This window comes from Vicugna pacos, chromosome 1 (assembly GCF_048564905.1).
Source record: "Vicugna pacos chromosome 1, VicPac4, whole genome shotgun sequence".
Classification (NCBI taxonomy): Eukaryota; Metazoa; Chordata; class Mammalia; order Artiodactyla; family Camelidae; genus Vicugna; species Vicugna pacos.
Window position 1 is genome coordinate 114,014,433 of NC_132987.1, and position 13,962 is coordinate 114,028,394.

The 13,962-nt window shown below is 41.9% G+C and overlaps 1 protein-coding gene across 2 annotated transcripts in view; it reads right to left on the bottom strand.

Moving 5' to 3' along the window:
• Positions 1–1,319: 1,319 nt before the first annotated feature.
• Positions 1,320–13,962, bottom strand: part of LOC140698380 (olfactory receptor 2H1-like) — a 66,041-nt gene continuing 53,398 nt past the window's right edge. Inside the window, exons 1-2 of one of the 2 annotated variants that reach the window (XM_072968689.1) lie at positions 8,789–8,840; positions 1,320–3,284 (exon numbers count right to left, since the gene is read on the bottom strand). In XM_072968689.1, the coding sequence (XP_072824790.1) occupies positions 2,330–3,202 (873 nt within the window). In that variant the 5' untranslated portion in view covers positions 3,203–3,284; positions 8,789–8,840 and the 3' untranslated portion in view covers positions 1,320–2,329. Of the gene's footprint in view, positions 3,285–8,788; positions 8,841–13,962 lie in introns of those variants that run through there. The other variant, XM_072968683.1, reaches the window with a different exon arrangement.

Sequence of the window (13,962 nt, forward strand, 5' to 3'; positions counted from 1 at the left end):
GGGATCTTTTTCTTTTTTGGGGGGGCAGGGAGGACAGGCACAGACTAGAGGAAGACCACTGCCAGGCAGGCGTGGAGGGTGGCACCTGCCTGCCTGGGACGCTCAGGCCCCAGACAGCCATCCCGGGTCCCAGACCCCTACCCATACGTGTAATCTCTATGCAGTTTGTGCCTGGCAGCCACAGGGCCTCTGTGTGTAGAACCAACCATGCACTGGACCTTGTCCAGAACCAGGACATGGCTAGTTCATTACTTCCTTGGTGGCCAAGCCTGAGTGGGAGTCCCATTCTGTGTGCCCCTATCATGCTGTTGCCCCCCAGGGCCAGCACCAAGTCACTGGACCATCTCTGGGGCACATGTGGAATCAAGGAGCCTAGGATGTCTGGGAGCCGTGCAGGGCCAAGGCCAAGGGCACCCTGTGCTCTGAGGGGTGGGGAGAATCTCTCGGGTCGAGAGCAGCAACAGGACCCTCAGCCGAGGCTCAAAGGGGCTGAGGCAAAGCTGAGGATGTCCCAGGCTTGAAGGCTCCAAGGACCGAGGTCCCTGCTGCCATGTGACCCTGTCACCGAAGAGAAGCATGTCCCCCTCACCCTGGCAGGTCAGGGCTGGGCAGTCTGTGGCCACACATGACCCAAGGAAGGACAGTGCTTCCCAGGGTCTTGCCTGTGAGGTGGGCTCAGCCCCAGGAGGCAGCAGCCACACCCTCTGCAACCTCATGTCCACAGGACTCTGAAGGTCACTCTACCCGACCATGATGGTCAAAGAGATGGGCTTATGCAGCAAGCCGAGGCTCCGTCCCAGATTCCTGGGTGGTGGGCATGTGTTCAAGAGTCTCTCCCCAGGGGGCTCTCCAGTGACCCTCCAGGGAGGATGCTTTGGTGAGGAGCATTTCCACTACCCTGTCTCCCCCAGAGTTCCAAGACAGTCTTTCTCCTTCTCCACCAGACATGGGGTTAGGAGGGAGCCCTGCTGAGCTGTGGGAAGACGGGAGAGGTCCATGCCTATCCTGCACCTCTGAGTCTTTTAGATGTGTTGGGGGAGGGAGCTGTGAGCTTACACCTTCCCCGGACTCCCAAGACCGAGAGGTTGCAGAAGAGCAAGCCCTGAGCCCTTTGGCCTCCAGGTTTTGTTGCTTGTCCTTCATTCCCACAGTGGTCCCAGGAGATGGCCAAGGAAAACCAGGCTGCCGGACTCAGGGATGCTGTGGCCACAGGACCAGCCTTGGTTCAAATTCTCCTTCCTAATTCCTGAACGGGCAGTTCAGGCTTTGCAAACACTGGAACACTGAGCTGGAGCCCAAGGCAGGCACTGGGCAGGCACTCATGGGATCTTTTTATTCTTAGAGTTTCATATGTATCTACACTTATCTCAACATACAATGTTTAATCTGAAATAAATCTGGTAGAGCAGACACATAATGCCTTTGGTCACCAGGTTGTAACCGTCAAGAATTAGATGTGCCAGTCGTGAGGCCGGTGTCTTCCAGCTCCAAACTCACAGCTGCATCAGTCAGCTCTGCCGTGAGGCTGGGCCCGGGAGCGTGCATGCCGTATTTCTGCTTTGTTTGCTGGTTCCTTATTAGGCTCCAGTCATACTGGGTGAGACGGGCAGATAGGCTGCAGGCTAGGGCTGGAAGAGGGAATCTGCTCTTTGCTCTTTCTTCCTGTTTGTTTTCTGTTCTTGTTCATTTGACCCTATCAGTGTTTTTTGTTTTTTGTTTTGTTTTGTTTTGTTTTTCACACTGCCAGGGTCAGCTGATTAGGTGAGCAGCAGTTGAATCAAACTGAATCAAGATTCTGCAACAGGCGGCGAGCAGAACCCGTGTCTCCGTGATGACATCAGCACGTCCAGCAATGCCCCATCTCAGAAGTAGGAGGTTTAAGAGTTTGTGCTCTCTTGAGGCTGTTTCTTTGAATATTGGTTTAAATAATTCCAGTCCATCAGTTCTAACAATTCCAATCCTTTGCTTATGTTCCCTCTGTGCTAGGGGTTGTAGCTACTTCCTTTTGCTTTTCTCTTCTTCAACAGCCAGTTAATAATTCCTTGTAATAAATCCTTTCTTCGAAAATAACTGGAATGGTGTCTGTTTCCTGCCGGTAACCTGATGAGAGCAATGTTGTGCTTACATTTAAATTAAAGAATAACACCGCAAGGTGCATCCAGTTTTACTTTTGATTGCTCTACGTACTGTCTGGGCAAACCAGGCTATTGGCCTTTAGCATTAATGTTGATAATTGAGAGCTCCCCATGCATGAAATATCACATTTTTAATGCGGCGAGCAACTGAACTGGGCAACAGCTGACCTCTCCTTAAGTCTGAGCTGATTCCATTACTCCACACTGGATGTTCTGTCTCTCCCAAATAGCTTCTGGAGAGCCTCCTTCATGTCCTTGTTCCTCAAGGTGTAGATGAGGGGATTGAGAGTGGGGGTCACAACAGTGTAGAAAAGAGTCAGAAACTTCCCTCGCTCCTGGGAAAAATGGCTTCGGGGCTGGATGTAGACAGCAGTGGCACTGCAGTAGTAGAGGAAGAAGATGGCCAGGTGGGAAGAACAAGTCCGGAATGCCTTGCTCCTCCCTTCGCGGGACTGGATGGCCAGCACTGCCTTGGCAATGTGGCCATAGGAGATGAGGATGAGCAGGATTGGCCCCATTAGGAAGACAGCACCAATCACTGAGATCTGGAGCTCATTGATGTGCGTGTCCCCACAGGCCAGGCGGATCAGTGCAGGGACCTCACAGACAAAGCCATCCAACTGGTGATGATGGCAGAAGGGTAGCTTCATGGTGGTGGGTGACTGCACCAAGGTTCCAAAAATCCCACTTGCCCAGACCAGGAATGCTAGTTTGTGACACAGCTGTGGGTGCATGATGGCTGCATAGTGTAGGGGTTGGTACACCGCCACATACCGGTCGAAGGCCATGACCAGCAGCAGCACGCACTCAGCAGCAGCCAGTCCCAGGAAGATGTAGAGCTGGACCGCACATCCCAGGTAGCTGATGGTCTTGTCTGGGCCCCAGAGGTTGACCAGCATCTGGGGGATGCTGCTGGTGGTGAAGCAGAGGTCCAAGATGGAGAGGTTGGTGAGGAAGAAGTACATGGGGGTGCGTAGGTGGGGGTCTAGGTGGAACAGGAGTATGATGGTGGTATTGCCCACTAGGGTGACCATGTAAAAGACAGACACAACCACAAAAAGGACCATTTCCAGCCTGGGGTTGTCTGAAAAGCCCAAAAGAATGAAGCCATCTGGGATAGTGTCATTGTCATGTCCATCCAGCACCCACCTGGAAATGCAAGGAGCAACACATCAAAAAGAATGTCACCTAGAGGAGGCAGAGAAAAGTGATTTAAAAAATTTTTTTGATTTTAACTTATTAAAAATTTTTTATTGAAATATAGTTGATTTACAATGTTGTTAGTTTCAGGTACACAGCAGAGTGATTCTATTATACATAGATAACTGAAAAGTTTTATATATATATATATAGAAAACATATATATTTATATATAAAATATGTATATTTTATATATAAAATAGAAGGAATATAGATATTCTTTTTCAGATTCTTTTCCATTATAGGTTATTACAAGATATTGAATGTAGTTCCTTGTGTTATATAACAGGTCCTTGCTGTTTATTTTATATATAGTAGTGTATATGTGCTAATTCCAAATTCCTAATTTATCCCTCCCCCCCTTTCCCTTTGGTAACCATAAGTTTGTTTTCTATGCCTATGAGTCCATTTCTGTTTTGTAAAGGAGTTTATTTGTATCATTTTTTAGATTCCACATGTAAGTGATACATATGATATTTATCTTTGTCTGACTTACTTCATTTAGTATGATAATCTCTAGGTCCATCCATATTGCTGCAAATGGCAGTACTTCATTCCTTTTTTATGGCTGAGTAGCATTCCATTGTATGAATATACCACAACTTCTTTATCCAGTCATCCGTCGATGGGCTTTTAGGTTGCTTCCATGTCATGGCTATTATAAATAATGCTGCTATGAATATTGGGATGCATGTATCTTTTCAAATTAGGATTTTTATTTTTTCCAGATATATATATGCTCATGAATGGGATTGCTGGATCACAGGGTAAGTCTAATTTTAGTTTTTTAAGGAACCTCCACACTGTTCTCCATAGTGGCTGCACCAATTTATATTCCCACAAACAGTGTAGGACAGTTTCCTTCTCTTTACATGAAGAGTCATTTTTGATTTTAGAAAACTGCTTATCTTATCCTGTATTAATAATTTTTCTAACATTTTACTGGCCTTTCTTTCATCTCATCCCTTTTGGGACATTTTCATCTTAATTTCTCCAGACTTGTATAATTCTAGTAAACCCTTAGAAGGCAAGAATATAGAAAGTGAATGCTTAAAACTAGCCCTTGCCACTATCATCAACTACATGCTACAAGCTGGACAACCTATAAGAAATTAAAATATTCTTGGAAATATACAAGCTATCAAGACTGAATCAGGAAGAAACAGAAAACCAAAATAGACCAATTACTGGTAAGGATATTGAATCAGTAATTAAATCTGCCAGTGAAGAAAAGCCCAGGATCAGATGGCTTCACTGGTGAATTTTACCAAACATTTAAGTAAGAAATAATGCCAAACCTTCTCAAACTCTTCCAAAAAATCTAAAAAGAAGGAACACTCTCATACTCATTTTATGAGGCTAGTGATATCCTGATACCAAAGCCAGATAAGGTCACTTCCAGAAAAGAAAGCTGTAGATCGATATTCTTGATATACGTAGGTGTAAAAATTCCCAATAAAATGCTAGTAAATCAAATTCCCCAGCACATTAAAAGAACCACGCACCATGAACAAGTGGAATTTACCCCCAGGGTGGTAGCCCAACATGCGCAAATCAATCGACGTGATACATCACATTAATAAAATGATATAACAAAAATGATATGACCATCTCAATAGACACAGGAAAGCATTTGGCAAAATTCAACATCATTCATGACAAAAAAAATCTTAACAAATTAGGTATAGAAGGAAGTACCTCAACATAATGAAGGCCATATATGGCAAGCCCACAGCTAACATCATACTCAATGGTGAAAGGTTGACAGCTTTTCCTGTAAGATCAGGCATATGACAAGGGTGCACTCTTACTACTCATAATACTGAAAGTCATAGCCAGAGAAATCAGACAAGAAAAAAATATAAAAGGCATCAGAATTGGAAAGGAATAAGTAAAATTATCTTTATTTGCAGATGACATAATTTTATGTTCAGAAAATCCTAAAAACTCCACCATAAAACTGTTGGATGAAATTAGATCGAATTATCTGAGACAGTAATAAAGAAAAGGATACCATTTACAATAGCATTCGAGGCAATAAAATACTTAGGAATAAACTTAACCAAGAAGTGAAAGATTTCTACTCTAAAAACTATAAAACTTTGATGAAAGAAATCACAGACTACACAAAAAAAATGGGTATTTGCTGTTAATGGATTGTAAAAATTAATATTGTTAAAATGTCAATATTACCAGAAGCCATCTGTAGATTCGATGCAATTCCTATTAATAGTTCAATGGCATTTTTACAGAAGTAGAAAAAGCATTTATATGGAGACACAAATGATCCCCAAAATAGCTGAAGCCACTCTGAGAAAGACAAAGTGAGAGACATCACACTCCCATTTCAAATTATACTATAAACCTAGATGTGTCAAACAGTGCGGCACTGGCATCTAACCAGACAAACGGATCAATGGAACAGAACGGAGAGCTCAGAAATAAACCTAGTATATACTTTCCACTAATATTTGACAGGAGAGCCAAGAATATTCAATGGAGAAAAAGCAGTCTCTCAATCAACGTGCTGGAAAAACTCGATACTCACATGTAAAAGAATGACACCAGGCCCCTTCCTTACACAACTCACAAAAGTTAACTCAAAATGGATTAAAGATTTAAATGTAAGACCTGAAACCATAAAACCTCTAGAAGAAAACATAGGGGAAAAAATCTTTGGTGTAGGTCTTGTCAGTGATTTTCTGAGTATGACCCCTAAAGCATAAACAACAAAATAAAAAATAAATAAGTGGGACCACATAAAACCAAAAAACTGCTGCATAGCAAAAGAAATGATTGACAAAATGAAAAGGCAGCCCATGGAATGGGAGAAAATATTTGCAAATCCTGTATCTGATAAAAATGAATATCCAAAGTATATAAAGAACCCATACAACTCAATAGCCGAAGAATAAAACCCAAACAATCAAGCAAAAAAAAAAAACTTCGAATAATCCAATCAAAAAAGGGCAAATAATCTGAACATTTTCAAAGAAGATATATGAAAGGCCAACAGGTACATGAAAGGATGCTCAAAGTCACTAATTATTAGGGAAATGCAAATCAAAACTACAGTATCTCCTCATGTATGATACAATGGCCATCACAAAAAAGACAAATGCTGGTGAGGATGTGGAGAAAAGAGAACCCTCCTACACTGTTGATGGGAGTGCAGCCACTATGGAGAACAGTATGGAGGTTCCTTAAAAAATTAAACACAGATTTACCATATGATCCAGCAATCCCACTCCTGGGTATATATCCAGAGGAAACTCTAATTCAAAAAGACCCCAATACACATTCATAGCAGCTCTATTTACAATAGCCAAGACATGGAAACAACCTAAATGTCTACAACAGATGAATGGATAAAGAAGATGTGGTACATATATACAATGGAATACTACTCAGCCATAAAAAAGAATGAAATAATGCCATTTGCAGCAACATGGATGGATCATACTAAGTTTATCATACTAAGTGAAGTAAGTCAGACAGAGAAAGAAAAATAACATATGATATCACTTATACGTGGAATCTAAAAAACATGACATAAATGAACTTCTTTATGGAACAGAGACAGACTCACAGACATAGAGAACAAACTTATGGTTACCAGAGGGGACAGGAGGTGGGCAGGGATAAATTGGGGGTTTGGGACTTGCAGATACACACCACTATATATAAAATAGATAAACAATAAGGTCCTACTGTATAACACAGGGAACTATATTCAATACCTTGTAATGGTCTATAATAGAAGAGAATATGAGAAGGAAAACATATATATATCTCAATAAATTGCTATGCTGTACACCAGAAACTAAAACAATATTGTAAATCGACTATATGTCTATTAAATTACAAAAATAAATAAAATTTGTGTGTTCTAATAGGAACCCTTTCTTCCAAAACAAAAATCAAAAAGACCAGTCCATTTCCGTACTCATCCTGAGGCATGTCAACCTCTTTTCTACTGAGCAGAATATGACATCTAACGTTGTGCCACTGAGTGCCACTTCCATCAAGCAGCAATGAAGCCATCATGGCTTTGTGAACTGATGGTGTAGTTTACGTCAGTGCACGCTCAGTGCTCATCTATTTCATGTTGTGACAGAGGCTGGACACTAGCAGCCACTTAGCGGTTTTCTTCCCACATCTGGAAAAGCCTCGGCCAATGGATCTTCCTTCCAGAACATTTTAATTTACTAGATATGCTTGTCCCATTTTGCCCTCTGGTCCATGGAGTTGGCTGTGGTTTTCCTAATAACACGGGTCTATGAGGCTCAATGCTTCTTATGCAATGAATACAAAAGTTGCCACAGGGACATTTCCAAACTGCCCGTGTTACCCTGCTGACTTTGGTGCTTCCTTTGATGTCCTATGACCCTGTGTGAGAATGTCTGCAGGTAACCATACTCTAGGCACAGAGGACAATAGACTAAAATCACACTGGTTAATCATCATCATCATCATCATCATCATCATAAGTGTTTCATGCAGTTTGAGGACATGAGAATTAAACATGATAGAATATCATGAGGCGTTATTACTATTGCAAAATTGTTCTACTGATGGCCCTGTTAGTGGGAGCTGGGTTAGAAAAAAGCTGAGGACCCTACTCTGTTCATCACCAAGTCCTTCCTCTGTAACCAGCACTGGGCTGTCTAACGGGCTGCAGTCTGGATTTAAACTCCGCCAAAACTCTGAGGTGCTGGCTTCCTCCACAAGAAGTCAGTCCCTACACTTGCCTTTCCTTCCCCATCTTTGTATTTTTCCAGTTTTGATAATTCATGGAAAACCCCATTCAGAGCTTAAAGGGAGTTATAGTTATAGGTGGTGGAGGAGACTCGAGGACCCAGGTGTATTCTTGTTCGATCCAGGCACAGGGGAACAAGAGAAGAGGTACAGCATAAGGGGTGTTCACGGACAGAAGGGCAAGGTCTCACCTAGACTTTGTGCATATGTTGGGGAATCAAAAAGTGTTTCTGTGTTGGATATTCTGGACTTAATGATATGAGGCATGGCATAAGAGAGATAATGAAGCTGAGAACACCCTCCTCTCCGTTCCCTGCTAAACACACGTGCTAAGTACATGCTCAGAGTTTCCCTTGTGTTACTGTCAGTGCTCTTTGGTTTTTTGCTCTCTGTTGCTTACGACTGATCTTGCAGGACCAGATTCCTTCATGCTGGGGTTCTGCAGAAAACCCTGCGGTTCACACACGTTCCTATAGGAAACATCTCTTATATCATTCTCCCCCTGGCTCAGGACCTGCTTTTATAGATTCTCTCCCCATAATGTAAATTTAAATAATTAGTTGAGCAACCATAACTAGGTCCCCTACTTTACCCTGTCCGGTAATCCCTGGTCACTCTCCAACTTCTGCTATCTGCCCCCAGCCACGCAGTTCGCTGACATCACTCTGAACCTGTCCGTGTGCAAAGGCACCCACCTCTTTCAATGCCCTATGGCCGCTCTGATGATCACGTCATCATGGTATCTGCCACCTTTGAGGCTGTACAGAAATTATTTTTACATCAGTTACTTGGAATTTAGAAAAATATTATCTCAGTTGGTACCTAACAATTTAATATATTTATTACATTTCTTTCCCCTGTCTACAGCTCAAATACTTGGATTGCCAACAATTTTCAGTCTGAATCATCCAAGCATTCCTATTCTTGTTCTATTATTAATATTCAATAATTTAAAAATGAATGCATCCTATCTTTTTATACTTTTATTCATCTAATTTTATACATGATCTCATTTTCATTCTTATGAGATGATTTTCTATATTAGTCTCTTACAAATGGCTATCCTAAATGTTGACACCCTGAAAAATCCCTCACATTGGAAACTCCAAGTAAATACCAGCTTGCTCTGCTCATTAACTGCAGACACTAATATCTCTAAGTAGACCAAAACCACACTGGTAAAATAAACATTGCCCCTAAAACTGCAGAGAAACTTTCACTAGGGGAAACACATACAATGATCTCTATCCCTCTGAATAAGAAAGTTCTGATACATGAACATGAGATTTCCAATTCCTTGGAAGACAAGTGAGACACTTGATTCATTTCAGCTTCCCGTAAAGTGACTTGCAGGGTAAAGTACTCACTATATATTCACTGATTTCCAGTTTCAGTCAGACCAGTGCCGTTTCTGAACCACCAGTTTCCCCTCTGCAAAGCAGACCTCAAAGCACCACTTGTTTCTCATACTTCTCAGTAATAATGCCAATATAAGTTATTGCTCAACATTTGGGACTGCATCAATTTGTTTTCCAGCTGATTATCATTGATCCCAAAAACAACCCTTATGATGCATCTCTGTATCGATATTATTATCCTTCAAGGAGAAATTCCTATGTTAATCATTTTCTTATCACCCTTCAGTCTGTGAACAATTCTGGCAGGAGTCCCCTACTTGGAGCTACAAGATGAATCTGGGAAGGGCTAGCACAACATGGAACCATGGAAATGCAAGGAGGGAAGAGGTGGTTTCTGGGCTGTGCTCCAGGAGGGGTTAAATTTCTTTCTGGTGAACTCCTCCCTCCCTTTTCCATATTCCTTGACTCCTTAGCAGTATTTGATTTGGTCTAAATGATCTGTGTTCCCACGTGGCTACCGGTTTCTGAGTTTCCGCCTAACATGGTATTGATAAGTGCTCTGCACTTCTGACAGGAGCAACCTGTAATGGCAGGAGCAGCCTGTAATGGTAGATGCCATGAGATTTGACTGGTGGTCCTACGTTGGCTTCTAAGGAGGTACTCAGGTACCACTTAATGTCTCCATGAACAGTTAATTTTGCCCATCACTATACACTGTTTGTGATGTCATCCAGTATTTGCCTTTCTTTTTTAAAAAATTTTATTTTATTGAGTTATAGTCAGTTTACAGCGTTGTGTCAATTACCAGTGTCGAGCACAATTTTTTTAGTCATACATGAACATATATTCATTGTTGCATTCTTTTCACCATGAGCTGCCACAAGATCGTGTATTGCCTTTCTCTATCTTGATATTTCCTTTAACATAATGCTTTCAAATTCCATCCGTGTTGTTACAAATGGCAGGATTTTCTTCTTCCTCATGGCTCAATAATATTCTATCATGTTTGATCCTCATGTCCTCAAACTGCATAAAACACTTCTGATTATTACTATTATTATTATTATTATTATTACTGTTATTATTATTATTAACCAGTGTGGTTTTGGTCTATTGTCCTCTGTGCCTGGAGTATGGCTACTTTCCCCCTCAACCTACCCAATCATAGCCATTGCCAAAGATCTCCAGGTTCCTGTTTCCTTCTCAGGTACATTTTATACTATTTTAGCTCAGGTTTGGTCACAGCCTGAGCAAGTGTACAAACAACTTACCTCCAGGACACCATGGTCACTGAAGAGGGACTGGAATCAGAGACCTGTTTTTATTAGCATCCTGGGGCACAGAACCATGAAGAGGTGACAGAGTGGTGCTCTGGAAATTTCCTGCCTATTTCAGGAAGCCTCAGCATGCTGAGACTGATAGGCCACTGGGACCCCTTCCCAGATGAAAATCAGCCTTGGGTCTGAATGTCTCCTGTGGTGAGTTCTCCATCCCCTTGGGACCCAACCATGTCTGCTCTGTGCTATTACAAGGGGCCCAACCATGTCTGCTCTGTGCTATTAGAGACGGGAGAGTATCAACCATGAGGGGATTCCCTTCCGTCTTCCATCCCATCTTAAATTAGACTTTTCCGGTCATAAACCAATTCAACAAATTTAAGAATCAATAAACCCTATCGGTCTTTGGCGACTTCTCCTCAGTCTGGCCCCCATTCTCATGCTTTACTCTGGTCGTGTGTTTGGATTCAGAATGTAGTGATTTCTTCCTCATGGATAAAGTGCAAAAGATACTCAGAATAGACTTTAGAGGTGATTCAGGGAAAAGGATTTCTTTTTTCTTTCTTTATAGAACCAAATGAAGTGTATTTTTTTAAATTCTAAATTTTATGTGTCCTTATAGAAGAAAATTCATTTATACTGAGATATATATATATAAAACTTTCTCATTCTGACTCTATTCTGTGTCCCTGCAATAGTCGCTGACATGATTTTAAGTATGTGTGTGCATAAGGACAAATACAAAGTCAACTATATATATATTTTTTCTAAAGGTGGAGATAAAATGATAGGCTGAAAAACATCACGGAGGGGACAGATCTATCCTTAAGTTTTCCCTTTCTTCTACTTAATAGCACAAAGTACAAAAAAATTTGCAAAAGCAAAAAGCCACATTAGGCTACAGGGGTAACACAGTGTTTCTAAACAGCATAAAAATATTTGCTAAGTTTTCACCTCATGGCAGCAATCACTCAGTTACCAGTTAGAAGCCTGAGAACATCACCTTACTTTTTAGACACTCTGCTTCCTCTCCCTTAATACTGTGGCCTTGGACAAGAGGATTACCTGCACCTGCCCTATGCCACTTAGATTTTGTTATAGCTACACCACCAAGTGGATTACTAATAACAATGGCCTTGATTACAAAGATGCTTAAGGTCTGAGATGAAAACACATGAGGATAGTGAACGCATATGCTGGTACCACTGTGTAACTAGGATTTCGGTCTCTGCAGGAAGGACTCAGAAGTCATCTGCACGGTTGTTTCTGACTGCTTCCTACTCACCTTTGCCATCTTCATTTGGTTCTGTAAAAGTATGAAGGTGTGGGGCACTAGGAAAAACCCTTCCATGCACAAAATTGTCAGGCACCTAAATAAACACCAGCCATAGGGCCAGGAGAGTAGGAAGCAGAGAGGCAGCCGGGGGGGGGGGGTGTGTGGAGCAAGCTTCACCTTGGCCAGCACAGAGACCAACATCCTAGGCACAACCACTAAGGTGCCTGGCTACGATGCTTTCTCATCCTAGGTTGAAGTTGTTCAGCTGGAAAACTCTGTTTGGAGGGCCTAAGAAGGTAAGATGGACGAAAACAACTACCTTGAAGGTAATAAAGAGAAGAAAGGAATGTATGACTGTATATGAGGGCCCCTGACACATGGGAGGAAAATTGACGGAAAATGGTCATTTTCTGTTGAGTTTTGTTTTCTGCTTCCATTGTCTTAGGTTTGAAAAGTTTGAATGTGGATCCTTTTTCCACGAGCCCTTATGGAACACTGCACCAAGTCAGGGCTCCCCATTCTGATTCTACAGAACTGCACAGATGTCAGTGGAGAACCACTCAGTAGCTTCCTGCCAAAATCCCTGACCATCAAATAATCACGACCATAGTCTCCACTGAGGTGTTTAAATGTAACCAGCAAGGTTAACAACGGTTTCTTTACCCCATTGAAGCAGCAGATGCTTCAACCTCAGTAGAGAAGCTCTACGGGCATTAGAAATCACTGAGAAGAAAAAAATGCACCTCAAATATTTTAGAGGAACGTCCTAAATAGATAAATCTACAGAGGCAGAAAGTAGATGGCTGCCTAGGGCTAGGGGTGTGGTGGAATGAAAGTTTTGGGGTGATGGCTAACAAGAATGGGGTTTTTTTGAGGTAAAAAAAATAACAAAATTGTGATGAATCTACAAACCTGTGAACATACCAAAACCCAGTGAATTATACATTTCTCCAGTTTTATTGACAAATAACTATTTGTTATTTGTACAAGTTTAAGGCATATAGCCTTGGAGATGCATGGGACTCTACTCAGTTAACAGCCTCCCTGAACGTGGAGAACGCTGAGGCTCCTTGCAGGGGAACTGACTCACTCAAGGCACCCCCAAGCATCCTGGAAAGATGAGGCCCAGTAGATCGGGCCAAAGAAGAACAGAGAAAGATGTCACGATGGACAAAAAGAAATGCATCTCCAGAAAGTAAAAGAGGGCAGAGGATGCACAGGATCTGTGTAAAGAAAAGCGAGACAAATGCTAGTGGAGTGTAGACACACATTCTGTCCTTTCCTTTTCATGAGCATTTCTCACTTTTCCACAAAGTACTTTAAAAGCAGAGGAAAGTGAATTTCAGGAAACTTACTGTAAAACAGAGTGAAGCACCAAGAACATGCAAAATATTGGGTCTCATTATAAAAATTTTATCTATGTGTTTATATCTATGTAGTTTATTAAAATGTAAACATGTTTCAGTTTATTAGCTGAATTATTTTAATATTTTTCCCTAAAATGTTGCATAATATCAATGCTTCTGGAAAATTCACCATGTTTATCTTGTGGTTTTATGTAACTCTGATATTGAATATTTTAGAGGTCCCTGGTGTTCCATTTACCTATTGCTGCCTGCCAACCCCCCGTGAAACTTACTGGCTTAGAATCGCAACTATTTTATTGTTATCTTCCCATTTTGTGGGTTGGGAATTTGGGCAGAGCTCAGCTGGGAGATTCATCTGCTCCACATTGTGTCTACTGAGGTCACTGGATGATGTTCAGCTGGTGGGCAGGTTTAGGGTAGCTCCACCCAGGTGTGGGAGAACTGGATGGAAGCCTGGATTGGGGGAGACTGTGGATAACATTTGCCTGCAGTTTCCCTAGCATGGCGGTCTTAGGGTAGCTGGACTTCTTACCTGGCCCCTCAGGGACCCAGAAAGAGTGTTACTAGCTGGAAGCTGGCTGAATCTTATGA